The sequence below is a fragment of the Chinchilla lanigera genome, unplaced genomic scaffold (assembly GCF_000276665.1).
Source record: "Chinchilla lanigera isolate Chin_1 unplaced genomic scaffold, ChiLan1.0 scaffold00063, whole genome shotgun sequence".
Lineage (NCBI taxonomy): Eukaryota > Metazoa > Chordata > Mammalia > Rodentia > Chinchillidae > Chinchilla > Chinchilla lanigera.
In genome coordinates, this window is record NW_004955464.1 from 4,636,696 (window position 1) to 4,663,054 (window position 26,359).

Sequence of the window (26,359 nt, forward strand, 5' to 3'; positions counted from 1 at the left end):
AATGTTTCAGTTTGGCCAAGACACAGGATCCATCTCACAGAAATGAGAGTCAGTCAAGGCTATGAATAGGAGGGTCACATCTTATGTCCATGTGCTGAAGCTCCTAGGTTAGCACCAGTGAAGTCACAGGCAATCAAGATTACTGGAGACAACATCCCCTAATAGGAGCTGGCAAACTTTTTCTTAAAGGATCAGATACTGTAAGCCAAACAGTCTCTGTTGAAATTAATCAACTCCTATTTACTAATTAACTCCAGGTCAGGAGTATCAGGCTCATATCCGAAGCTGCTGGTGAGGATGAAGATACCGCCTCAGAAGGTCTAGGTGAGGTTTTCCTGGATGGGCTCAGTGTGAAAACAGCCATAGATAAGATACATACAGGATGACTCTTTTAAAGGCTGCAATTGCTGACCTTTACCTTAAACCGTCAGTAAAATAGAGCTTCGAGGCCAAGCATGGTTATGCATGCCTGTAATCCAGCACCTGGGAGGCTGAGGCAGGAGGAGGCCAGCCTAAACCACATAGTGAGACTCTGTCTCAAAAAAAAATATATAGACTTCGGGTACTGCTGAGTTTCTTACAAAAACTGAAACCCAAAATGCAGAATTGAACTAAAGGAGAGAACAATAAAAAGTCTGCAAGCAAATGTCTAGGCATTCCAATATTCTCTTTTTTATACTGGGGATTGAATTCAGGGGAGAGCTCTACCACTGAGCTACATCCCCAGCTCTTTTTATTTATTTTTTTGAGACTAAATTGCCCAGGCAGGACTTGAACCTTACAGTCTTCCTGCCTCAGCCTCCCTAAGTTCTGGGATTACAGGCATGGACCACCAAGCCTGGCTCCAATATTCTGCATTTAAGAAAAGAAAACCTCTCACTGTAACTGAGGATTCAATGGAAATGTGGAATATTCTATTCAATTTGTTAATTCCTAGTAACATACTGCTTGCTGGAATGGCAAGCAGGTTGGACTTTAGTAGTGCTAAGTCCTCAAAGTCAGCAAGGACCTCACTGGTGCGTAACATAACTGAAGAAAGAATGAAACCAAAACCTGCTCCACAGTCACTCAGCGGGGATTACCTATTCTGTGAAGATGAAGAAGCTCAAAGTAAAGCAAGATTTGGGTCAGACTGTACTTATTTCAGAATGCAAGAAACAGGGAAGGGAAAGAAGGACTTCTGTCATTGCTGCTGTGCTAGTTAAGAGGAGCATCACCTGAAAGGCTCTGATTCCCTTAAGATGAGCGTGACGCAGTGTGAAGAGCAAGGCCCTGGCTCTGACAGCCAGGGAATGAGGTTCCTTTACCTCTCTGGGATGACTTTGTCAGCTAGGAAAACAGCAGCAAGCCCATCTCTGATGGTGCTGTGAAGACTGAATGAGAACAGAGCCCAGGAAGCAGCGCATGTGTCCCTGAGACAGCACGCAGACGGTGGGACGGCTGACTCTGGAGCCCGGGCTCTGCGGACACACCGCCCTGCTGCTGCAGAAAGAAAATTCAGGGAAGGCACCCCAAGAAAGGTTCCCAGCAGCCTCGCAAGACTCGCGCATGTCACAGGGTTGGAGTACTCACCTTGATGGCCTGGAGTAAAGCCTCGTTCTGATTTTGCTCCTTCTTTTCTTTCAGCTTTGCTTTCCTCACATCTCTCTGTTCAGTTCGCTAGAAATGAAATTCAGACAGATGAGCTCCAGGGAACCTGCCTCTTCTACTGCCCTCACCTTCTCTCAACCTCTCTGAACAACAATCTCTGCTCTCCACGCAGTTCACGCTCCTGTGTCACTAAACATGCACAGAGCACATACTGAGGCGTCAGGCCCAGGGTCAGCAGGCTTACAATCGACTTCCTGTACCTGACGAGCTCACTCAGGGGCCCAGGTAAGAGAAGAGCCAAGTGTAACAGGCGCATTATGTTACTCTGGCAGCATGAATAGAGCTATGAACACAGAGGGAGGGGCGGATTCTGCCCATGGAGGAGGTGCGCCTAGACCAGCAATGGTGAACCTTTCAGAGCCATCAAAGATACAAACAGCCTGCTGCGATACCACTGGCTCAGACAGACAAGGGAGATGCCATTAGGAAAGGAGAATGGGTGCTCTCCATACAAGGACTATGCCAGGGCAGACAAGTAACCATGGAGAATTTCAACTTCACTGGTGTGGATGGAGCATAGGAAAATACACTGGAGAAGCTCAGAAGGAAGTTATCAGAGACTGCACTATTATAACCCACAAGAAAAAAATACCATCCTTCTACTTGATCTCCGGACATGTAACAAACATCCTTTTCCTACCAATCTACCCAGCCCTGGTTGTCCTGCTTCTGCCCTCAGGACTGTGGGTTAACAGGAGTGAGCAAACATTTTCTGGAAAGGGCAAGACAGTAAATATTTTAGACTTTGCAGACCACATCTGCTGTCTGTTGCATATTATCTGGTTCTGTTTGTTAGATTATAACTTTTTTTTGTTTGTTTGTTTTGGGTTTTTTTCCCAGTACCGAGAATCGAACTCACGACCTCATGCTTGCCAGGCAGGCCCTGTGCCACTGAGCTAAATCCCCAGCCCTGATTATAACTTTTTGAAGAATGTGAAAAAGATCCTTTGGGGCTGGGGATATAGCTCAGTGGCACAGCGCCTGCCTGGCAAACGTGAGGTCATGTGTTCAATTCCCAGTACCAAAAAAAAAAAAAAGATCCTTTGGTCACAGGATGTACAAAAACAGCCAGCTGGGTGTGGCCTGTGTGGCAGTTTGCTAACTCCTACTCTACAAGAAAGCATTTAGCATCCCTCATCCCCACAAAAGCTAGTAATTTCTTCCTCTTTCCTTTCTCTCCCCCTCTCCCTCCCCTCCCTGCCTGCCTGCCTTCGTTCCTTCCTTCCTGCCTTCCTTCCTTCCTTCTCAACAGGGTCTCACTTTGTTGCACAGGTTGGTCTCAAACTCCTTGGCTCAAATGATCTTCCTGTCTTAGCTTCTTGAGCACTGAGACTACAGGGCTATGCCACCACATCTGGTTTACACTGCCTTTTATTTATTTGTTTGTTTGTTTGCCTTTCTGAGACAGGGTTTCACTATGCAGTTCTGGCTGGCTTTGAAATCACTATATTGCCCAGGCTGGCCTCAAACTCATGGTGATTCTCCTACCTCAGCCTCCTGAGTGCTGGAATTACAGGCATGCTCCATCATGCCCAGCCTGTATCTATTTTAAAGGCATGGTTCAATGAATTTTGTCAAATATATACACCTGAGTGCCCACCACTCCAGTCAACTGGAGAACTTTTCTATCCTCAGAAACTTCCTTCTGCCTCTTTGCAGTCAACTGCCCTCCCATCCTGTCACTACTAAGTATTTCATTTTATTGCCTAGTAGTACTTCTTTCTGTGAATACGATCTGTTTATGCACTTTCCAGCTGTTGGACACAACTGTTTCCAGACCATGAACAATAGACCATAAAATGTCTTCTCTTAGGTAAACACCTAAATTACTGGGCCACAGGATAGGTATACAGAACTCCCCACCAATCTCCAAAGTGGCTGTACATCTTATAACCCACTGGCAGTGTGTGAGAGGACCAGCTGTTCCACATCTTTATCTGGTACTGTCAATGTGATGGTTAACCTTGATTTTGTCAACCTGATTAGTAAAGCCCTAAAGTTCTGGGGACTGTATCTGGGCCTGGCCCCTTCTTTGGCTGTCTTCCCTTGTGCTGTACTTCCCCACCACGAGGCGAGCAGCTTCCTTCCATCACACCCTTCTACCATGATGTTTCTGATCTGGAGCCAGTTTACCATGGACTGAAACCTCTGAGACCATGAGCCAAGTGTGCATCTCCTCCTCCAAGTCACACGTCCGGCAGTGTGTCCCACCAATGCAAGGCTGACCAGCACAGTCAGTCTCTTAAAATGTTTAACCATTCCAGTAGGTATGAATTGCGTCTTGAGGTTTAACTTGCATTTCCCTGGTGATTAATTATTTTACACAGATTTTCATATGCTTATTGGAAATCTTTTGAGAAATATCTATCCCTTTTACACAGTTTAAATTTTTGGTCTTTCTCTCTCTCTTTCTTTCTTTCACAGGATCTTACTCTGTAATTTAGACTGGCCTCAAACTTGTGGCAATCCTCCTGCCTCAGCCTCCTGAGTGCTTGGATTAGAGGCATGTGCCACCATACCCAACCCATTTCTTCTATTTTTTTTAGCTGATACCTTTATGTAGTCTAGGTATAAATAATTTGTTAATGGATTATAAATATTTTTCCCATTCCATGACTGACCTTTTAGTTTTCTTAGTAACAATTTTTGCAGAACAGAATTATTTTATTAAGTTCCCACTTATTAGTAATCTCTTTATGATTAGTATGTATTCTAATTTTAGAAAACTGGGATGAAATTCACATAATGTTAAAAAATCATTTTAAAAGCTGGGTGTGGTGGTTCATGCACTTGGGAGGCTGAGGCAAGAGGATCACTATGAGTTCGAGGCCAGCCTGACCTACAAAGTGAGTTCAAGGCCAGCCTGAACTACATAATGAGACCTTGCCTCAAAAAGACCAGAAAAAACCCAAGAAATAAAAAAAAAAAACCCACATCACTTTAAAATATACAATCCAGTGACACTCAGTAACACCTCTATCTAGTTCTACATTTTCAACACTCTAAAAGGTGATTCCACACTTATTAAACAGTCACTTTTCCACTCTACTCTTCCTTCAACCCCTGGCAACCACTTATCTGCTTTCTGGCTCAACTGATTTACTATTTTGGATGCTTCAGAAAAATAAAATCATACTATACATGATCTTTTGCTGTATCAGGGAGTGAACCTAGATAGAGTGTGCTGAGCTACCTCCCCAGCCCTTTTTAAAAAATTGTTTATTTATTCATTTATTCATTTATTTATGAATGAGACAAGGTCTCTCTAAAGTGAACCAGATTTCCAGGAAGATGGCAGAATGGTGATCAGCAGAGAAAGAGCCTCTCTGAGATTTGGTGTCCAGATACTGGAATATACCAACATGAGGAAGAGAAGGAAGAAAGTGGGTCCCAGGGAAATAGGAATGATCGGAGGTGAGAACTGAAGCCCACAGGGAGAGCCGAGAGAGAAACTTCAACAAAGAAGGAGGTGGCAGACGGTGCTTCCTCCCTGAGCCCCGACCCACTATATGGGAGGGGAGGCTCAAACCTGCAGATGCATGGTGACTCCTGGCAATGACCTGAGGCCTCCATGGAGAAACACACCAGTGGGACGGAGCAGTGGACACAGCGGACTGCAGTGGCTGGTGAGTTATTCAGGTTTGGACGCCCCCCCTAGGAAAGGGCGATTAGCCAGTAGCCATCTTGGAGAGGGGCCAACTGAGCTCGGGACTCAGAGCAACTGCAGGCCAATCAGGGAGCCAAGCTCAAGCCAGCAGGCAGCACAGGGACTGTTGTGGGCTAAACAAATCTAGTTCCAGCCTCACAGCCAGAAACCAGCCTGAATTTAAGTGGAACTAAAGGTGCAGGCTTGTTGGGATTATCTGCTACCCCACCGTAAATCCACAGCTGGCTTACTGGGATTAATCAACTTGGATCTAGACTCTGTCTGCCCACGCTGTCTACCAGTGACTGCAAAAACACACCCTAAAGTGGACATTTTTTACTTTTTTTTCTTTTTCTCTTGTTTTTTGTTTTATTTTTCTTGATTTTTCTTTTTTTTTTGATCTTTTTGAGACAGGGTCTTGCTATGCAGTCCAGGCTGGTCTCAAATTCACCAAGATCCTCCTCCTTAGCCTGGGATTATAGGCCTGCGCCCCCACGCCCAGCCAATTGTTCCTGTTTTGGTCTCTAGTTTATTGTTATTCTGTTCTTGTTTTTGTATCTTCCTTCTCCCTTCTTGTCTTCTCCACCAGTTTCTGTAAAGTTTTCCTTTATCTTCCAGCCTTCCTTCTAATCTCTTCTTCTTCTATTTCTCTGTTTTTTCCCTTCTAAATTTTCTCCCCTAAGGGTAAAGTTGCCATATTGAGGGCTTATTTACTGCATACAATTTTCTGGTTTGTTTTAGATTTTGTTACATGACCACAAATCTAGTTCATATGGTTAAAGGTGGCAAATTAATAGTTTGCACACTTTGTCATTTTCTAGGCTGTGTTTGATGCTACTGTTATTGCTGATTTACTACTTTAGTCAGGGTGATGTAACTGTTCTAATCAGTTGTTCTTCTTGGTAAACCAAGACTGAGACTGCCTAAGGCTCATAAAAAATACTGTTGGCCAGTGCCAAACAAACAAGGTCTTACTAAATTGCCCCGTCAGGCCCTGAACTTGCAATCCTCCTGCCTCAGCCTCCCTCATAGCTGGAAATATAGGTGAGTACCACCACACACAGCTGCATGTGATCTTTTTTTGTGCCTGGCTTTTCATGGTCATCCATGTGGCAGCATGTATCAGTCCTTCTTTCCTTTTTATGACTGAATAATGGTCTGTTGTATGGACAGACCACATTTATTCATCCATTTATGAGCTGATGGGTGCTTGGACTGTTCTACTCTGGCCACCATGACTAGTGTTTGCTATGAACACTCATGTACAAGTATTTATCTGAACATTTGTCTTCATTTTTTCTTTTCATTTCTTTAGGGCATATATCTAGGAATGGAAGGGCTAGATCATACGGTAGTTTTATATTTAAGCTTTCGAAGGATTGCCACATTATTTTCCACAACAGTTGCTCCACTGTAAATTAAGAGGTTCCCAATTTCTCAACATCATTCCCAACATGTGTTATTATCTTTCTTTTTGGGGTGCTAGGGATTAGGTCTAAGCACCCTACCACTGAGCTACAGTCCTAGCCCTTTTCTTTCTCATTTCCAGACTGGCCTTGAACTTTCCATTCTCCTGCCTTAGCCTCCTATATTGACATTCTGGGTATGGGACTTGGTTACCTTTCTCTTGTTGCTGAGACAAAATACCCAGTGCTCAAAATTAAGGAAGGAAAGGTTTATTTAGCTCACAGTTTGTGGAGGTTTCAGTCCACAATCAGTTGGCTCCAAGGCAGGGTGGCACATGGCACAGGGGCAACCATTCATGGTGGCAGAAGACAGCAAAAGCAACAAGAGCAAAAAGGGAGGAGCACAAGAAAGCAAGCCTCTTTCTGTCCCTTATATTGTATGTAGGCTATCCTCCTTAGCGTGGGTATAGTACTCACATCCAGCACTGGACAATGAATCAATCACCAACTCTAGATGCCTGCCCCCATGACTGCATGAGGCTTCATGGGGACATCCAGACACAAACGGTAACAGTATGCACTACCACATCTGGTTTGTCATTATCCTTTTTAAAGAAATTAATCATCCTGATGGCTGACTGAAATAGTATCTCACAGTGATTTTTATTTGCATTTCCTAAATATTAATGATGTTAAATCTCATTTTACATGCTTGTTGGCCATTTATGTGTCATCTTTGGGGAAATGTTTATTTAGATCCTTTGGTCATTTTATAAATCAAGTTGTATTATTATTGAGATGTTAAGAATTATTTATATGTCAAAAGTCCCTTGCTAGGTATGGTACCACATGCTTGTAATCCCAGCAATCTCGGAGGCTGAGGCAGGAGTATTACAAGTTTGAGCATAACCTGGGTAACTTAAGTAAAACCCTACCAAAAAAGTTAAAAAATTAAAAGGCCGAGAATATTGTTCATTATAAAGCCCTTGGGTTCAATCTCCAGTACCACACGAGAAAAACGTTCTCATCAGAGAATGAATCACAAAAATCTCCCATTGTGTGGGTTGTCATTTCACTTTCTAATGGTGTTCCCTAGCAAAAAAGCCTTGCTTTGCTGGAGTACAGTTTATCAATTGCTTCTTCTCTTGCTTGTGCTTTAGGTCATATCTAAAAAGCCTCTGTCCAATCTAAGGTCACAGGACTAATGCCTGTATTTTTTCTTACATTAGGTTTTGATCCATTTTGAAGTAACTTTTTTATACAGTGCGAAGGTCCAAATTTATTCTTCTACATGTGGATATCCAGATGTCCCAGGCATCATTTGTTGAAAAGACTGTTATATTCTGTCCTCATTAAATAATCTTGGCACCCTTGTCAAAAACCAGTTCTCTATAAATGTGAGTGCTTAGTTCTGAGCTCTTGATTCTGTTACATGGATCTATATGTCTATTCAGGTGGCCATACCACAATGGGCTTTGCTCTATTGTTTTGTGGAACTAGAGATTGAAGCCAGAGCCTTCACACTGAGCTACCTCCCTAAACCTTTTTTATTTTTTATTTTGAAATGGGTTCTCACCAAATTGCTCAGGTCCAGCAATTTGTAATCCTCCTGCCTCAGTCTACCAGAGTGCTAAGATTGAAGGCATACAGCATCATGCCAATGTCTTTGGCACAGCAGGCACAATATCTTTGTTACTGTAACTTTGTAGTTAAGTTTTCATTTTGTTTTGTTTGTGTTGTCTCGCTGTGTAGTTCAGGCTGGTCTTGAACTTACTATGTAGCCCAGGCTGGCTTTGAACTCACTGTGCTCCTCTTGCCTTGGCCTCCTAAAAGCTGGGACTACAGGTATGCACCATCATACCTAGGTGAAGTTTTAAAACTTCCATCTTTGTTTTGCAAGACTTTTGGCTATCCTGTGCCCTGTGAATTTCTATATGAGTACTTTAATCAGCTCGTCAGTTTTTGCAAAGAATCCAGTCAGAATTTTGTTGACTGTACTGAATTTGCACAGCAATTTAGGAAGTGTTGCCATTTTAACAATATCGAGATCCAACCCAGGAAAGTGGTATCTTCCCCGTCTGTGTAGGTTTTTGTTATGGCTTGTGTCTAGCTGCCCCCATAAAGCCTCAGGCAGTCATAGGTGGGGCTTTTCAGAGGTGGTGGGATCTACAGCGTGTGACACTGGGATTAATTCGTGGTGCAATATTAGGATTAGGGGTGTGAATGCTACCCAGACTGTGGGCAGTTAAACCTGCATAAGACATAAGGGACAGAAAGAGGCTTGTCATTGCATGTCGCTCGCTGCTTCAGTATCTTCTGCCTGCTGTGAACTAGCTCTCCTCTGTGATGCCCCTCTGCCATGACAGCCTGCCTTGGAGCCAGCCAACTATGGACTGAAACTTCTGTAAACTGTGAGCCAAAATAAACCTTTCCCCCTTTAACTCTGAGTGTCAGGTATTTTGTTTCAGCAATAAGAAAAGTAACCAAAACAGTCTTTCTTTCAACAATGTTTTGTATTTTCAGTCTGGCTTTTACACTACTTTTGTTAAATTTATGCCTAGAGGTTTTATGTTTGATGTTATTATAAATTATTTTCTTCATTTTTGGAGAGTTTGTTAAGTCTCTAGTATACAACTGATTTCTGTATGCTGATGATAGATCCTTTTTTCTCCTTTTTGGTTTCTTTTTTTTGAGACAGGCTCTTGCTATGTAGTTCAGGCTGGGCTTGAACCCATGGCAGTCCTCCTGCCTCAGCTTCCCAAGTGTTAGGATTGGGACACCACACCCAGCTACCACACCCAGTCCTACTTGTAGTTTTTTTGTTTTTCTTTTTTTTTGTCTTTTTGAAACAGGGTCTCTAGTTCAGGCTGGCCTTGAGTTCACTATGTAGCCCAGGCTGGCCTTGAACTCCCAATGATTCTCCTGGCTCAGTCTCCTAAATGCTGGGATTACAGACATGTGCTACCACACCTGGCCTCTTTAAATCATTCTTTTGTCTCTTTTCTGCTCCACTTCTGGTACCCCACTACACCTTTGCTGGTGCAATTCATGTAACTACACAGTTCTCTCAGTCTGCTTCTTTCCTGAGAAAATTCCCAGCTTTTCCTTTTAAAATTTATGACAAGCCGGGCATGGTGGCACACACCTGTAATCCCAGCACTTGGGAAGCTGAGGCAGGAGGATCGTTGCAAGTTCAAGGCCAGCCTGGGTTACAAAGTGAGCTCAAGGCCAGCCTGAACTGCATGGAGAGACCTTGTCGCAAAAATACCAAAAATAAATAAATACATAAACTTTATGACAAGCCTATTGTTTGTCTCACTGCTATCCACTGCCTCAGGTAGCTGGAATCTTAATTGCGTCTAATGGCGTTTTACACACACACCATATTCTATGTGAAAAGGCTTTCCTTACTGAACAAGCTCCCAGACAGGTCATGTAAAAGAGCCCATAAATGGGTCCTCCAGGATCCTCTGGACGGGTCAATGGCAGTTCTCTGGCAATGGGGCTCTGAAGGGGTTTCAAGCCCTATTTTGCTTCCTCTAAGGGGCCGCCAGACCTTGTGTTTTCACCAGCACTCTGGGCTGCTGTCTTTCCAGGGTACTGTGGAACTGTGGAGGGGGAGCTGGGAAAGTCAAATTAAAGTGCCACCAACTTGCTGTTCTTACTGAAGCTTGGCCATTTTTCTTGAATAAACATTCCCTAGACTGCTGAAAGTCTCTGGTTCATTTCTTGAGTTTTGGAAAAATTAACTGACAATTTTTGCAAGTTTCCTCATGAGTTTTACGGAGAAGAGAGTTTTCAAGGTCGAGCACACCATTTTCACTGATATCACCTTCTGTTTCTTATCTACTTGTTTGACACATTCTGCAGGAGAGATACTGTCATGTCCACCCACTTGTGGACTTAGTGCTTCCTTGAGTTGTCAATTTTTCTTCATTATTTTGAAGCTGTTACCAGAAGCCTGTATATTAAGAATCATGAAATAGTCTTACAAAGTGATTCCTTCATCATTTAAAAAATGACTCACTTTATCCCTGGTAATGTTCATCACCTTCATGTCTACTTTGGTATTACTGTAGCCAAATGAGGTCTACTGCTTCATATGCCAAGCACACAGGAGCCTAGCATCAGTGTGTACTTAGATATAGGAGAATCCTGCTACTCACAAGCACTGCCAGGCTTTTGGGCCCTGAAATCGCCCTTTAATTGTGCCTGTGTTACAGGACCAAGAAGCCTTCATTTAGGCCCATTGAGGGCTTTTCTATAGAAAGTTTTGGTCACAGCCTTCCTCAGCAGCCCTCCTGACTTTCCTCCTATAAAATTCTGACTCACACTCAATTACCTAGGCTTACAGTTTCTATTACTAAGCCACAAGGGTCCATAGAAATCTACCTTTTCTGCCATCTCGTATGACCAGAATGACTTCTAACTTCCTATTTAGGACGAGCTGAAGGCAGCCAGGGGGTGCAGTGAAACTTTCTATTCCATAGGCTCAGCAGTGAGAAGAACTGGAAACTGGGCATTAGGAGGCGCAGTGTGCTTCTGGCTGTGCACTGAACAGACACGAGAGGCAGGGTGCACAGATGCTAAGACTGTATCTGGCCTGAACCTGAAGCCCTGCTTCACCACAGCTGTATAAGTACAACAGCTTCCAGCCTCCCTGTACTTTAGCTGCCTTACTAATAAAAGGAGGATGAGAATAGTTCCTACTTTAAAGGGCTAATTTATGGTTTAGATTGGTTTAACATAAATGAAAATGTTAAACGAGTGCCTGGAACACATACAGAGTAAGTACTTTCTAAATGTTGGGTATGATTTTTGGTATTAATGCTATTTAGTCATGATTATTGTTTTTTATCATTTTAGCTGAGATATGCCAGATATATGGCATTTCATCAGCACTCTGTAGGTGTCTAATGATGGGAGTTGTACATAGCATTGTAGAAATGGAAGGTTTTGTTTAAATGTTTAGCTGTCTTTTCCCCTTTTCTCTCTCACCTTTTTTAAAATTTTTTTTTGTGACAAGGTCTCACACTGTAATTCAGGCTGGCCTTGAACTCACTAGCCCAGGCTGTCCTCAAACTTTTGGCAATCCTCCTGCCCCAGCCTCTCGAATGCTGGGATTACAGGTGTGCACAACCACACCTGGCTCCCCTTCACTCTTTTAAGAGCTTTAAACAGTGCACAGCTTTAACAGCTTTAAACAGAAGGGGTACTCTTCTGTTGGTTCCTATTTATTCAAATCCTAATAGCCACTTTTCACAGAGTCCTAACTATATGTTGGGAAATATACTAAGAAGAAAATTACACACACACTCCCCCCACTTAGTCCTTATCGAAGTCTTTGAGGTATATATAATGTTCCAATTTTTAAAAATGGAGCTGAGTTTCAGAAACATCATAATTTTTCAAGACTATACATTTCATCAGTGGCAGAAGCAGTGTGCAGGCCTGTTCTGCTCAGTACTGTCTGAGGCTCCTGTCTGCAATGCTCTTCTCCCCCAGGAAACCTCTGCTCAGGAAACCTCTGCTCAATCTCTGAGATTAGGCGTGGGCACCCCTTCTCTCTCCAAACTTCTCTACTGTCTCCACCTGCACCAGGGCCTGGCAGGACAAGGTTAGACACCACTACTGTAAACTACTGCCACTCACCCTCCCACTCTTTGCTTGCTTCTGTTGACTTGTTTGTGCCCTCCACAGAGTTTCCAAGAGTAGGGACTAGTTTGGGGTTGGTCTTTTTTTTTCCCCAGTGCAAGGGATCAACCTAGGGTCTATCACTGAGTCAAATCCTAGGGCCTAGGTTTTGTCTTTAAAGAAGAAAAACTTTACAATAACCTGAGAGAGACAATCTGGTGAATGCTAATTAGCACGTCTGCCCACTGTCACTAACCTTCAGCTTGTCTGCTTTAGCCCGCACTTCCAGAAGCTTCTTCTCCTTGGCATCTATATGCAGCCCCTCGTCACACCAGCTCACAGCCTCGGCAAAGTGTTTCAGTTCTAGATGGCACAGGGCACCTGGAGAAACCACAGCCCTTAGGTCTAGGAACGGTACACATGGGCCAGCCCACCCCATCTATCAGCCAATCTCCTGAAAGGAGGACAGGGGCTGGGCCCCTGGACTGCAGTCCCCAGACAAGCAAGAACATTTTCTGTACTGTAGTCAGAAATATCCCCAGTGCTCATTCAGCTCAAAACTCTGCTAAGTCTCCTTGGCATTAAGCACTGTAAAAGGAGGGAAGGATATGGCTGAGTGGCAAAGAACAAAGGCTTTGGAATCAGAGAGATATGGGCTGGAAATAAGACTGAGACTCAGAGCTTCTGGTTCCTCAGCTACAAATGGGAAAAATAAAGTCTATCTCAGGTGATTTTTAAAACATAGAAAGTAAACAGAATTTGCCTCAGCCATTCATCAAGGTAGCAGCAAGACCAAAGATATTATGTCCCTAGTCAGGGGTAGTGACGCATGCCTGTAATCCCAGTACTTGGGATGTTGAGGCAGGAAGATCACTTCAAGTTCCAGCCCAGCCTGGGCTACAAAGTGAGTTCAAGGCCACTCTGCAATATATGGTAAAACCCTGTCTCAAAAAACCAAAAACACAAACAAATAAAAACAAAAAACATGTTCTGCCTTTTCTAATATTGTTCAAGGCTAGCAGTTCAAACTGCTTCTCCTATTAAAAAAAAATGTTTTGCCAGGTGTGATGGCACACACCTGTGGGAGGCTGAGGCAGGAGGATTGCTGGGAGTTCAACACCAGCCTAGGCTAAAAATAAGTTTGAGGCAAGCCTGAACTACATATCAAAACGTCTCAAAAAGACAAAAAAAAGTGTTTTAAAAGGTGCAATGATGCATGTCTGTAGTTCTAGCTACTCAGAAGGCTAAAGCAGAATTGTAAGCTTGAGGCTAATTGGGATCTTAGCAAGACCTGGTCTCAAAAATAAAAAATAAAAAAGGCTGGGGATGGGGCTGGGGATTTAGCTCAGTGGTACAGCGCCTGCCTGGCAAGCACGAGGTCAGGAGTTCGATTCCCAGTACTGGGGAAAAAAAAAAAGGCTGGGGATGTAGATCTATGGTAAAAGTGCTCCTGGGTTGACCCCCAGTACCAAAGGGGAAAAAGTTTTAACTCAACCACATTCATTTTTCTCTAGTTAGCCTCTTTAGGATTTCCACAGATTGTCAGTATCAGAATTGTAAAGTTGTAAAGGTTCAGATGTCAAAAGAATCTAATCCCATCTTCCAGAGATGAGCAAACTAACACTCAGAGTAGGTTCATGCCAAGGTCACATTAAAAGGTAAAACTGACCAGGTGTGGTAGCTCATGCCTATAACCCCAGCACTCTGGAGGCTGAGGCAAGAGGATTACCATGAGTTCAACACTAGCCTGGGATACACAGTGAGTTTAAGGCCAACCTGAACTACATATCTTGATAGATATGTACATATCTACATATTTTGAGACCCTGTCTCAAAAAAATAAATAAATAAAAGGTAAAGCTGACAACTGAATCAAGGATTACAAACCTCATCTGAGGCTAATTCCCTAGGACTAAACTCTACATGCCAATCTTCAGTACCTCCTTTCTCTGCAGCTAGGGGAGGGACATGGATCTGCTTACCATCCTCTAGCCATGAACATCTAAAGAGGCATAACTGTGGTCAAGTATTTTAAGCTGGTCCTTGGGAATACAGAGGAGATTAATATGAGATGAATAAAGTTTGCAGAGCACCTATGAGCTTCTCAGAGAAAAAGTAAAGAAGAAATGTAATAAAAGCACTACACTTACACAGAAAGGTCAGACTACAAGAGAAAAAAAATCCAGGAACATCTCAGCATCAGCGTTATCAGCAAAGGTCCCGTAACTTATCTTTTAATTAACATTAACATGGCATTTGAAAATCTTGCCTTTCAATCAGCTAACTTGGAAAAAAATCAGAATGTGGCTTTTGGAACTGTTTTGTTTTAATTAATTTTATTCCTTATTAATTTAAAATGAGTCTCAAATTCTATATAGATTCTTACAGGATAAAGGGTTAGATTATTCTCGGAGGAATTCTTTTAAAATGGCATGTTGCTCTTGACAAGGAACAGGAACTTAATATCAAGATTACAAAAATAAGGTGAGTTCAAAGCTTTAAATGTCAGTCTTTGGTACAGCGAGTGCCAGCTTTTCCACAGCGATAATTACACAACCGCAGCACTGCGAGCCTTACCTCTCGTTATGGCTTTGAGGTGGTGGGGCTTTAGCTTTCGGGCAGCCATCACATCATTGAGAGCAGAACGAAAATTGCCTAACAAAAGCCATGTAGTAAAAGAAAGAACAAGTTTTGAAATCAAAATTTATCCAACACATGTGTGCACTGACAAATACATTCTTGTACAACCTTGGAGAAATGTAAACCATAGCAACTGTTTTTGGTAAAAATATTGCTGTGCTCCCTGAACCTTGGAAATGTTTACAATACCAGGTAATCCACAGAAGAACTCCAACAGCTAGTAAGCATGTGAAAAGATGTTCAAATCCACTTGTGATTAGGAAATGAAAATCACCATGAAGTTGGCAAAAATTAAGAACTGATAACATCCACTACTGGTACAGATACAGGGAAAAAAAGCACTTCCAAATAAATTAAAGAGCAAATTAGTGTTACTTTGTGCATATACTTTAACCCAACAATTTTCTTCTAGGAAATTATCTTCAAAAATATTTGTATAGCTGGGCGTGATGGCACCTGCCTGTAATCCCAGCACTCTGAGGCTGAGGCAGGAGCATCCGTTGTGAGTTCGAGACCAGCCTAGGCTACAAAGTGAGCTAAAAGGCCAGCATGAACTGTATAGTGAGACCCTGTCTCAAAAAGATGAAAATAAAAAAAAATTTGTATAAATGTGCAAGAATAAATGTAAAAGTCTATTAACTACAGCACTACTTTAATTGTACCAAACTAACGATAACCCAAATATCTTATTAAATAAGTTATAATGAATCAATGCTATTGAATACTAAGCAGTCATTAAGAAGAATCAGATCAGATACCATTTTGGGAGTTTTCTTAGACTTTTTTGTCTTTAAATTTTTATTAAGGGGCTGGGGATTTAGCTCAGCTGCACAGCGCCTGCCTGGCAAGTGCAATGTCATGAGTTCGATTCCTGGTACCAGAAAAAAACCCAAATAAATAAATTTTTATTAATACAGTTTACAATATATAATTTACATTCATCATGGCAGATACCATTTTTGTAAGGTAAACCAAACTAAGTATCTAAATATATACACACACATGGGTTTTTACAAGTGCATTCTAGAAAAGGAGTGCAGTTACACATGACAGTTATATAAACAAGGAGGAAAGTGAGGCCGACTTACACCTTCCAGCATATATTTGAAACAATACTTAATGGCTTAGTATTTACCTATAAGTAATTTCACTTCTAAAACTCTCTCAATGGTCAGCAAAAATTTTCTCTTTTTTTTTTTTTTTTCCCCAGTACCAGGAATCGAACTCACGACCTTGCGCTTACCAGGCAGGTGCTGTGCCGCTGAGCTAAATCCCCAGCCCCCCAAAATTTTCTGTACATAGCCAAATATTATACACTTTGTTTCCCAGGTACCAGGTGGTCTGTCACACATGCTCCTTTGTGCTTTTACACTCTCTTACATAAACAAGAATTCCAAGAACCGCTGGTTAAAGGTAATACACTGAACATGTGCGTGTGTAACTGGACCCCTCCTGCCTCCCCAAAGCCATAAATTCACAAGAAACAAAGATAACGCGAAGAACACAGATCGCATTTTGAAAGGTGGAAAAAAGACAAGGACGGACTGATGCTTCAGCCTTGAAAAAACTTAATTCTAAGCCAGGTGTGGTGGCACATACCTGTGATCTCAGCACTCAGGAGGCTGAAACGGGAGGATCACTGTGAGTTCAAGGTCAGCCTTCGCTACATAGTAAGTTCAAGGCCAACCTGGACTTACACAGTGAGACTGTCTCAAGAAAAAATAAGAACAAACAAACAAACCTTAATTCTAAATGAGCAAAGGAAAGCCCAAGGGCTACCAAGTTATATTCAGAAATGACAAAACACTCAGAATTCAGGAACTGATGGTACCATGTACCTTGGAAGTGGGAGTGAAGGTAGGCTGAAAACCCAAGAAGCAGTCAGATTCCTGTATTCCTTATACCTCTGCTACTGCTGGGACCTAGTCCTTCCACATTCTGTGGAAGACTGGGGGTTTACCTTATGCAGGAATAAAACAGAAGGCCTCTGCACAACAGTTCAGCAGAGGGAATACTAAATATGAGTCATTAGCTCTATTCCCCTATTTGGCTCCCAAAGCATCAACAACCAGAATTTCCCAAAAGAGAAAACAGTAAATAAAGAAAGAAAAATAGGAAATAATTTACAAGAAATGTTGAGTTCGTAGACTGAAAAAGATTCACTGAATATCCAACACACAGGACCGGCATACCAAGGCACAATGTTTCAGCACACTGAAGAGAAAAGCAAAATTCTAGAAGCTTCCAAAGAGAAAAAAAAAACAAAAACACCAGAATGCCATTTGTAGGATTAGGAATCAGAACAGTTCTACACTTCTCATGAGTAATACTGGAAGGTAGAAATATAGACATGCTGTAAATTCTAAAGGACAATGATCCCCACCTAGAATTCTATACTTAGCCAAATTATCAGTTAAATGTGAGAGTAAAATAAAAGTACTTTCAGACATCCAAGATTTAAGAACTTTACTTCTAATGCTTCTTTTCTCAGGGAGAAACTGAAAAATGTGTTCCCAAAACACTGGAGTACACCTAGAAAGAAAGAATTGTGGGACCAAGGGAACTGGGGGCAAACACCAGAAGACAGCCGGTGAAGAGTGTTCCAGGATGACAGAAATGCCCCCAGCCTGAAGGGCACCCTGGAGTAGGTCAGGAGACTCCAGAGAGACACCACCAATCACAATGAAGGCATAGGTACCGTGAAACATAGTGATAAGCAAACACAGTAATTAAGACAGTTACTACTTAAAGAATTGGGGGAAAACTAAGTTTTATTAGAAAAAGGGAAATGATTAGAATATTCAACATGGTTCAGCTGAGATCATCCTTTACGTGACCCTGTGTGACCATATGTGGCCATATGTGACCATACGTGAAAACACTCAATACCAACACAACCCAAACACATACAGGTACAGACAGGAGGACAGGACACCTGTGGCTCTGGTGGCAGCAGGAAGAGAGAGCATAGCACTCACTTCCTTGGGAGGGAAACAATGGCCAATGCTCAAAATTGAAAAATTAAAGCAACAGCACAATAGTTTAGTAATATGAGATATATATGAAAAGAAATAGCTAAAATAGTTGTGAATATTTGCCACTGAGAATCAGAAAATGGTAGGAGTGCCAGGACTGATGCTTTTCAAACAGGGCTTACAGAACTGTTTGACTACTTAAATTATGTGTAGACAGAACTGTGATGGAAGTCAAGAGTAAATTTAAGCCTAGTACCGTGGTGCAGCCCTATAATTCTAGCTAGTCAAAGAGCCTGAAGCAGGAAGATTGCAATTTTGAGGCCAGCCCTATCTCAGAATTTAAAAAGGCTGAGAGTTTAAAAAAAAAAGGCTGAGTGTGGTGGCACACACCTGTAATCCTAGCATTCAAGAGGCTGAGGCAGGAGGATCACTGTGAGCTTGAGGTCAGCGTGGGCTACATAGTAAATTCAAGACCAGCCTCAACTACATAACAACACCCTGTATCATACAGCCAGAAGAAATAATTAAATTAAATTAAAAATAAAAAGGGCTAGAGATGTAGCACATGGCAGAATGCCCCTGCTTTCAAACCCCAATACCACCACCACCAACACCCACACAAAAAAACCTAAATTTAAATAAAGAAACATGACCAGAAATATCTATACCAGATGTTCACAATAGTAAACTGCTTGTAGGACTATGGGAAAATGTTAGTTTTCTTTTTTAACCTTCCTATATTTTTCAAAGCTGTTACAATAAATAAATTAGTTTTATAATAAAAGTTACTCAAGCACACATATGTGTCCATCAGCTAGTGATGATCACAGATTCTACAGGCAGACATTTGCCCCTGGTGAAGCCACAGTCCTGCCCCGCTGCCTGGAGACGCCACCGCCAGCTTACAGAAACGCCTGCGACCCCACCTGGAACAGGAAGATGCTGGGAAACTGTTCTTTCACTCAGCCATTCCGCTCTACTCATTTTTCCTTGAAGTTTATCCCTCAGCCATCCGTGATACAGCCTTTCCCGGGCTCTCCTCTGGGTCAGCTTCCCTCTTCCAGGCCACTTCATCGACCAGACCCGACTCTGGCTCTTCCCAGCTACTTGCTCTGCTGTACTCCCTCCCTGGTGATCTCTGTCCACTGCAGACAACCTGCCTCACCTTCACGCTGATGACCATGAGCACAGATTTCCATCCCGAGCCTTTCCCCCAGGTTTCATCCTGATCTTTCCACATTTCTCTACCTGAATGTCTCACGTGTGCTTCAAAGAGAGATGCCCCAAGTGAACTTATTATCCCTTATCAGCACCCCTGACTTTTAACATCTGCTCCCTCTTCCTTAGACAACCAATTCAAGTGTACTAATATCTTCCCCAGAAGCCAAGAGCTCCCTATGTCCATAAGTCAAACTGTTTTGACCAAATCAGTGTCACCTGAATCCACGTTCTGTTCTTCCTCCTCACTGCCATGGCCTTCCTTGAAGTGTTCCCTTCCAACCCTTCCTCTTTGCCCCCTGCAGAGCTGCAGAAATGCAAGCGCAGCCCTGACCTGCCTCAGCCTTCAGTGCTCTTCACTGACAACTGGACAAGCTCAAAACCCTCAGCATGACAGCCAGTCTCCGGGCCCTGGCCCCAGGTTCTCCAGACCTTCGCCTTAGCCCATCTTGCACTTGTGTGTTTCTCTTGAATTCTCGATCCTGGAATGCCCTTGCCAACTGCTTCTACTTTATTAATGCCTGCTCTTGCTTATGCATTTGAGGCAGCATGTTCTTCCAAAGTCTAAGTTGGTACTTCCAGGGCCTCCCTAGGAGTGTGTTCTAAATTGTGTTTTCTGTAGTGTAACTGTTCTCTACTTACTGCACTTGGCATCGAACCTGACTTCGCACCCTAACCCCAGTACCCTAAGACAATGCTCTGTGCCACACTTATTTCTTTTTACTAGTTTTTTGTTGTTTGGGTATTTTGTTTGTTTGCTTTTTGCAGTGCTAGGAACCAAACCCAGGGCCTAATGGATGCAAAGCAGATGTTGTATCACTGAACTACATCCTCAGTCCATTCACTACCATCTCTTCATCTGTAAGGATAAAGCTGGTAACCTCACCTACCCTATATTGGCTGCTATGAGGTCACATGAGATAACATGAACGTGCTTTGTAAGGCTTACCAGTGGCTTATCATTTAAGAAATGGTTCTTAGTATTATGTACTTACTCCTTTAGCACTATGCACACTTTTTTTCTTCCAAGATGCTTTTGATCTTATTGGCCCTGTACACTGCATCCTTTAAGTTCCTCATAGACAAGAACTACATAGCTCTTATTCACAATGTAGTAATAATACAGTAAGTGCTAAATATATATTTATTGAATAAGTAAGTGTAATGGGTGATACACTGTTTAGAAGTTTAAATAAGCAACTCAGCAGGGGATCAGGGGCCTCCTTTTGTTTTTGTTTTTGTTTTGTTTTTTTTTGGTTTTTCTCTGGTACCGGGAACCAAACTCACGACCTTGCGCTTGCCAGGCAGGCGCTCTGCCGCTGAGCTAAATCCCCAGCCCCGGGGGCCTCCTTTTGTAAACATCCTCATCCTGTACAAGAGGAGAGCGTTGGAGATGGTGTGGGTGCTACATTAACCCACCCTAGGGGGCAACAGCCTGTCTACAATATAAGTGAGGTAAAGCAGCTTGTTCTCCCCCACTTTTTGGTCTTGCTGCTTTTGCTGTCTTCTGCTGCCTTGAACTGTTGTCCCTGTGCCATGCCACCTGGCCTTGGAGCCAGCTGATTATGGACTAAAACCCCCACAAACTGTGAGCTAAATAAACCTTTTCTTCCTTAATTCTGAGTGTCCACCATTTTGTCTCCAACAACTAGAGAAAAGTAACTAAGACAACAAGTAAAAGAATGAAACTCCTTTAGGGAAAGGTCAGGTCCTATTCATCTCTATGAAAACATGTCTAGCCCAGAAAAACAACTCAGTTTGTCTGGTGAATGAAGGAAATATCTTCCTCCAAGTTAGAATATCAAGTTTCTAGTCCAGGTTCTAGCATTAATCAAAACGTCCCTTCTGGGCTTATGTAAAATTAGGTGGCTTGTTGGCCCAGACAATTTCTAAGCTCCTGTGCCACTCAAGACTTTTAAAATTTTTTACTGAAACAAGATGAGAGAGCACTCCAAGCAGACCTGGCTGGGGAGGACCTCTGCTCAAATGGTGATGAGTCCTGCCAGACTCACTCCAGCTGGGCTGCAGCACCTGTCCTCTGCTGCCCCTCAGAAATGCCTGAGTTACTCGCAGTGCTCTCTGAACTCTGTGATAAGAAACAAGTATCTAATCCCACCCAGAGGTGTCAACAGCAGTACTACCTCACTCCAGCAATCAGCCTCCCCCCTCCACCCTCCCGCAGTCACGCCTGAGTATTAATGTTACCTAAAGAGAAGGCTTAACAAAACTTAAGAAACCTACTCGGTTGTTCTTTATCTCAGTGTCTTTAACATGTTAGTGTACACTCTAAATCTCCTATAAGAAGCATTTCCCAAACTTCCTCCAAGAAATAGTTTTTACTTCAAAAGTTGTACAAAATACTCTGAGCAATTCCCCTTAGATGCCTCACCTAAAGATCTCTATTGCCTTAATCCTTCTAGCATCTTTAAGAAGAAAAAGGCCAGGAAAAAAAAACAAAAACAAAATACGTAGTTCAGTATGTAGTTCAGGCTGGTCTTGAACTCACTTTGTTGCCAAGGCTGGCCTCACACTCACCATGATCATCCTGTGCCAGCCTCTTGAGCGCTGGAATTACAGGTATATGCCAACATGCCCAGCACAAAAATATATTTTGAAAGAGTAGAACCATTTGGGCTCAAAAATCCAAGATGATACTGACTCACATATCAAATATCATATCAGAGAGACTAAGCCACTTTTTGAAGTAAAAATTACTCAATCCAATCTGTTTCCTTCTGATCATGCCTACCTGGAAGATCAGAATTCAACACAGTAAACTATCCTCAGACTGGGTTTCTAAGATGAAAGCCCCTCTTCCCCTGATACTCTTAGACATTCCACTAGGCACTATAATGGCTTTTATAGTAAGTTAATTCTTTAGAATACACTTAATAATGAAATAAATTACCCAGATAGTACTGTGCTGCTGCTCGGTTGGTGTAAAGGACAGCATTCAAGTCAGGGTCTACACATTTCTTCTTCAAACCTTCAGTGTATGAGATCACAGCTTTCTTATAGTCTTTTTCTTTAAAGTAGTCATTGCCCTCATCTTTATAGGTCTTGGCTTGTTCTGAAACAAAGAGGAGAAATAGTCACTATTTCCTACGTTTTAGAAGGTTCATTTAAAATATTCTAAATAATGTAATATATGATAAACCAAAGAGAAGACACCAATAGGAAAAGGAAAAATTCAAAATTAGTGCTATGATAAAAACGGGTATCAATATGGAGAATCAATACTATGTAAACTTAATGCTACAATCAATTACAAATATCAAATAACACACATTACTAAGTACTTATCAGATAAAAAGAAGCATAAAAGTGTACTTATCCTAGCTTTTGAAAAAAGGACTTTTTAAGAAAATTATTAGGGAGATGATACTTCTGTTCTTGGTTATTCTGTCTTATTCTCTGGAGTGCAAATTCCTGACTTGCAAACCACCCACTCCTGCCCTTTCAGTGTTCCAACAGCATCCACTTCAGCTATAATGTATTTGCTGGCACTTGTCACTCATGTTTGGGCCAACTTCTTTAGGACAATTTAGCTTCTTACTGGGCCAGGAGCTATGCCTAGCAGTAGCAAGTATCCAAAGAAGTGTATGCACAGGAAATGGTGACAAGGTAGCCCCAGGCCAACCTTTCTAAAACACACTCTTTATCACTATCCAATGGAGACACAGAGCAAATGCTAGTTATGTAAGATACCTTCTGGAGATCGCTCCTCATCAAAAATAATTGACTGGAGGCAAGCCAAGTCAGGATTCTCCTTGGGATCAACTTCTGATGGTGCTTTCTTCATAAATAAGGGAATCTTGTCAAATTCCTGGATTTTAAAAGAATGAATTTAGAACTCTGAACAGCCACGATCAGAAAAAAATCACTCCATGCCACATCATACTTTAAAAAAACGGAACTCCAACAAAAAACAGAATCACAAAAACTATTAAACAAAAGCAAGGCGTCACTTATAAAGGAAAACCCATCAGAATTACAGAAGACTTCTCAACACAAACTTTAAAGATAAGAATAGCTTGGAATGAAGTGTTTCAAGGCTTAAATGAAAACAACTTCCCACTCAGACTGACATATCCTGTAAAATTATCTTTTAAAATTGGTGGAACAATAACCATTGATAATTTCCTACCTAATTTGTATGTAATTTGGTAAGCCCCCCCATTACTATGTTATCCTTCTTTTACTCTTTAAAATAAAAAAAGAAAAAGAAAAAAAGAAAAAATAATAATAAAACTGGTGGAAAAATAAGATAGTTCCATGATAAAGAGCACCTAAAGAAATTCATGACCACCAAACCAACACTCCAAAATTTTTCAAAGATATCCTAAAACAGTAGTGGCGAACCTTTTAGATACAAACAGCCCACTGCAGCACATATGTCCTAAGTTCACCACCACTGCTCTAGAAAGACACAATGCAGCTAACAAGCCAAAAGGTCCAAAACAGTGAATGCACCAAGTACAGCAAGCAATTAAGTAGAAGGGAAAGAAAACAGTAACAGGAAAATAATGCAAGAACAGGAATAAGTCAATACCTATCAGTTTTTGGCTCTCCACATGCCAAAGACTAAAACTAGACCCATGTCGACCACCATGCACTAAACTAAAGTCAAAATGGATTAAAGATCTAAATATTAAAATAGAAACAATCTAGTGGAAGAGAAAGTAGGTAGAAATCTTGAAGACATGGGGTAGACAGAGAGTTCATGAACAAAAACCAAACTGCACAGGAAATATTTCAAAGAATCAACAACTGGGATCTCATCTTATTGAAACGTTTTTGCACATCTAAAGTAATCACCAACAGAGTAAAAAGAAAATCCACGAATTGGGGAAAAAAATTTTAGCCAAATGTCCCTCAGACAAAGGACTTCTATCCTGAACATATAAAGAATTTTTAAAAATCAGTACCCAAAATTCAGCAACCCAATCCAAAAATGGGCATCTGAGATGAATACACACTTCTCAGATGAATACAAATGACAAATAAATATATGAAAAAATGTTCAACATCATTCATCATTTGAGAAATGCAAATTAAAACAACACTGAGATAACATCTCACCCCAGCAAGAATGGCTATTATCAAGAAATCAACCAATTAAAAATACTGGAAGAGCTGTGGGGGAAAAGGAACCCTACTCCCACCAACAGTGGAGCCACAGTGCAGCCACTGTGGAAATGAGTCTGGAGATTCCTCAGTAAGCTAGGATTAGAGGTCCCATTCAACCCAGCTATTCTCCTTCTGGGTATATTTGCAGAACAACTGAAAACATACCACAGCAATATATATGCACCCATGTTTACAGCAGCACAATTTGACATAGTTGAATCTTGGAAACAACCCAAATGCCCATCAGTTGAGGAATGGATAAAAAAGATGTGGTATTTTTATACAATGGAGTATTATTCAGCTATAAAGAAGATAAACTCAAGGCTGATGCAATTAGAGACCACACTTACGAGTGAAATAAACCAGACCCACATGTGTAAACATCGTATTGTCTCCCTAGTGTAAGAACTTGAAAAGGTACAATAGATACTGTGAAAGGGAAAGAAACTGCTCAAAAGGAAAGAACAACTGGGATGAGGGAAAGAAGAAAAGAAAGAAGGAAAGGGAAAAGAAAAAACATTTGCACAGGATGGTTAGGATAATTGTACTACTAATTTCTACTGGTTTATTAAAAGGAACAGTTAATGTTTAATTGTTTGATCATCCTTGCGTGCCTGTATTTGGTAATCTGAGCAACTACTTTGAAGATAACAATATGTAATACAACAACCATTGTTGATTTCCTATCATCTTGTTTGGAAATCCTGTATCATTTTTATTGTTTTTGTGTTGTTTTGTTTTTGTTATTTTGTTTCTGTTCTTTTCCCTTTAAAATAAAACTTTAAAAAAGTTAAAACAAAATTTAGCAAGAAAAATATGTATTCATTTCTAAACTTAGTTTAAAAAATGGATTCTTACATACAAAATATCTGGTTTGAATATTATTCATATAAAACAGAAATGCATAATTTCTCATTAATTCAATGAAGTTTATAGAACTCTTGATGGGAATTTAAGCAAGAGGATTAATATTTCTTCTACAAAGATACAATGGTTAGACTATGATGAATCACAATCCAGATAAGATGTGTAAGAGTCCAACTAAAGAGCATAAAATCAGAATAGCAGAAAATTGTTCAGAATGGATACTGAGGTATTGATTCTTTTTCCTTGGGTGTTATGAATAAATCTGTGTCTTCCAGGGCCTCTTAACTGGTTATCATTAAACAAAAGCTGTTTTATTCTCTTAACTCCCCCATATATCTACCCTATTAATATTAACAATTACTACATGTTCAAGAGGTCAGGAAGCACTGTTCTACACCTATGGTATTACATCTGGAGTCTGGTGCTCAGTCACAGGTGGATATTTTAGGGAGGGACATTGACAAGGTACAAGGCATGTCTAAGTTGTCAATACCTAGGAAGATAATGGGACAATTAGCAGGCATATATACCCTAATGAAAGCTAAAGGAAAAGTTTTAGTTTGTACATGATGTTTGAAGTATTTAAGGACACATCTTTTTTTTTTTTTTTTTTTTTTTGTTTTTTCTCCGGTACCGAGAACCGAACTCACGACCTTGCGCTTGCCAGGCAGGTGCTTTTGCCGCTGAGCTAAATCCCCAGCCCCAAGGACACATCTTTTAATCAAAATAAAAACTATGTAAACATTAGACTTCTTCAAAATGGAATAAGCTACTTATTTCTGGGCATAAGATGTAGTCTTCCTGAAGAAGATGACGATCCTCAGGGACACTGGCAAAATATCCCGTAACTGCTCTGAACATAAAGCCTGCAAATTCACAGTATCTCTTGTCTGTCTCTCTTTTTAGTTCTCATTTTCATTCTTGGTCACAGGAACATTTCAGTTCCTGGAATATATCACATTCATTCAGTTGTTCAGCCTTTTATTCACTATTTTCTCCATATGAAATAATATTACCAACAACTTTTTCTCTCGTCTGATAAATATTTAATTCTTCTCAAATCTTATTTAGAATTGAAACCATCACAGAAACATTTTCCAACTTAATATAATTGATTGAACCTCCTACTAAGAAGCTGATTTCTAAAGAGTATACTTTTAAAATGTGAAACACACTATAATTCAAGTGACGAA

General features: G+C 41.2%; 1 protein-coding gene across 3 annotated transcripts in view; it reads right to left on the bottom strand.

Annotated features, from left to right (window-relative positions):
• Ttc4 (tetratricopeptide repeat domain 4) overlaps nucleotides 1–26,359 on the bottom strand; it is a 39,994-nt gene that overhangs the window by 7,635 nt on the left and 6,000 nt on the right. For 2 of the 3 annotated variants that reach the window (XR_001236700.1, XM_005398518.2), the window contains exons 2-6: nucleotides 22,878–22,995; nucleotides 22,078–22,239; nucleotides 14,914–14,991; nucleotides 12,593–12,717; nucleotides 1,573–1,659 (exon numbers count right to left, since the gene is read on the bottom strand). Coding sequence is in view for 2 of the 3 variants with exons in the window: in XM_005398518.2 (XP_005398575.1) it covers nucleotides 1,573–1,659; nucleotides 12,593–12,717; nucleotides 14,914–14,991; nucleotides 22,078–22,239; nucleotides 22,878–22,995 (570 nt within the window). In the remaining variant the exon portion in view is untranslated. Of the gene's footprint in view, nucleotides 1–1,572; nucleotides 1,660–12,592; nucleotides 12,718–14,913; nucleotides 14,992–22,077; nucleotides 22,240–22,877; nucleotides 23,001–26,359 lie in introns of all 3 variants that reach the window. The other variant, XM_005398519.2, reaches the window with a different exon arrangement.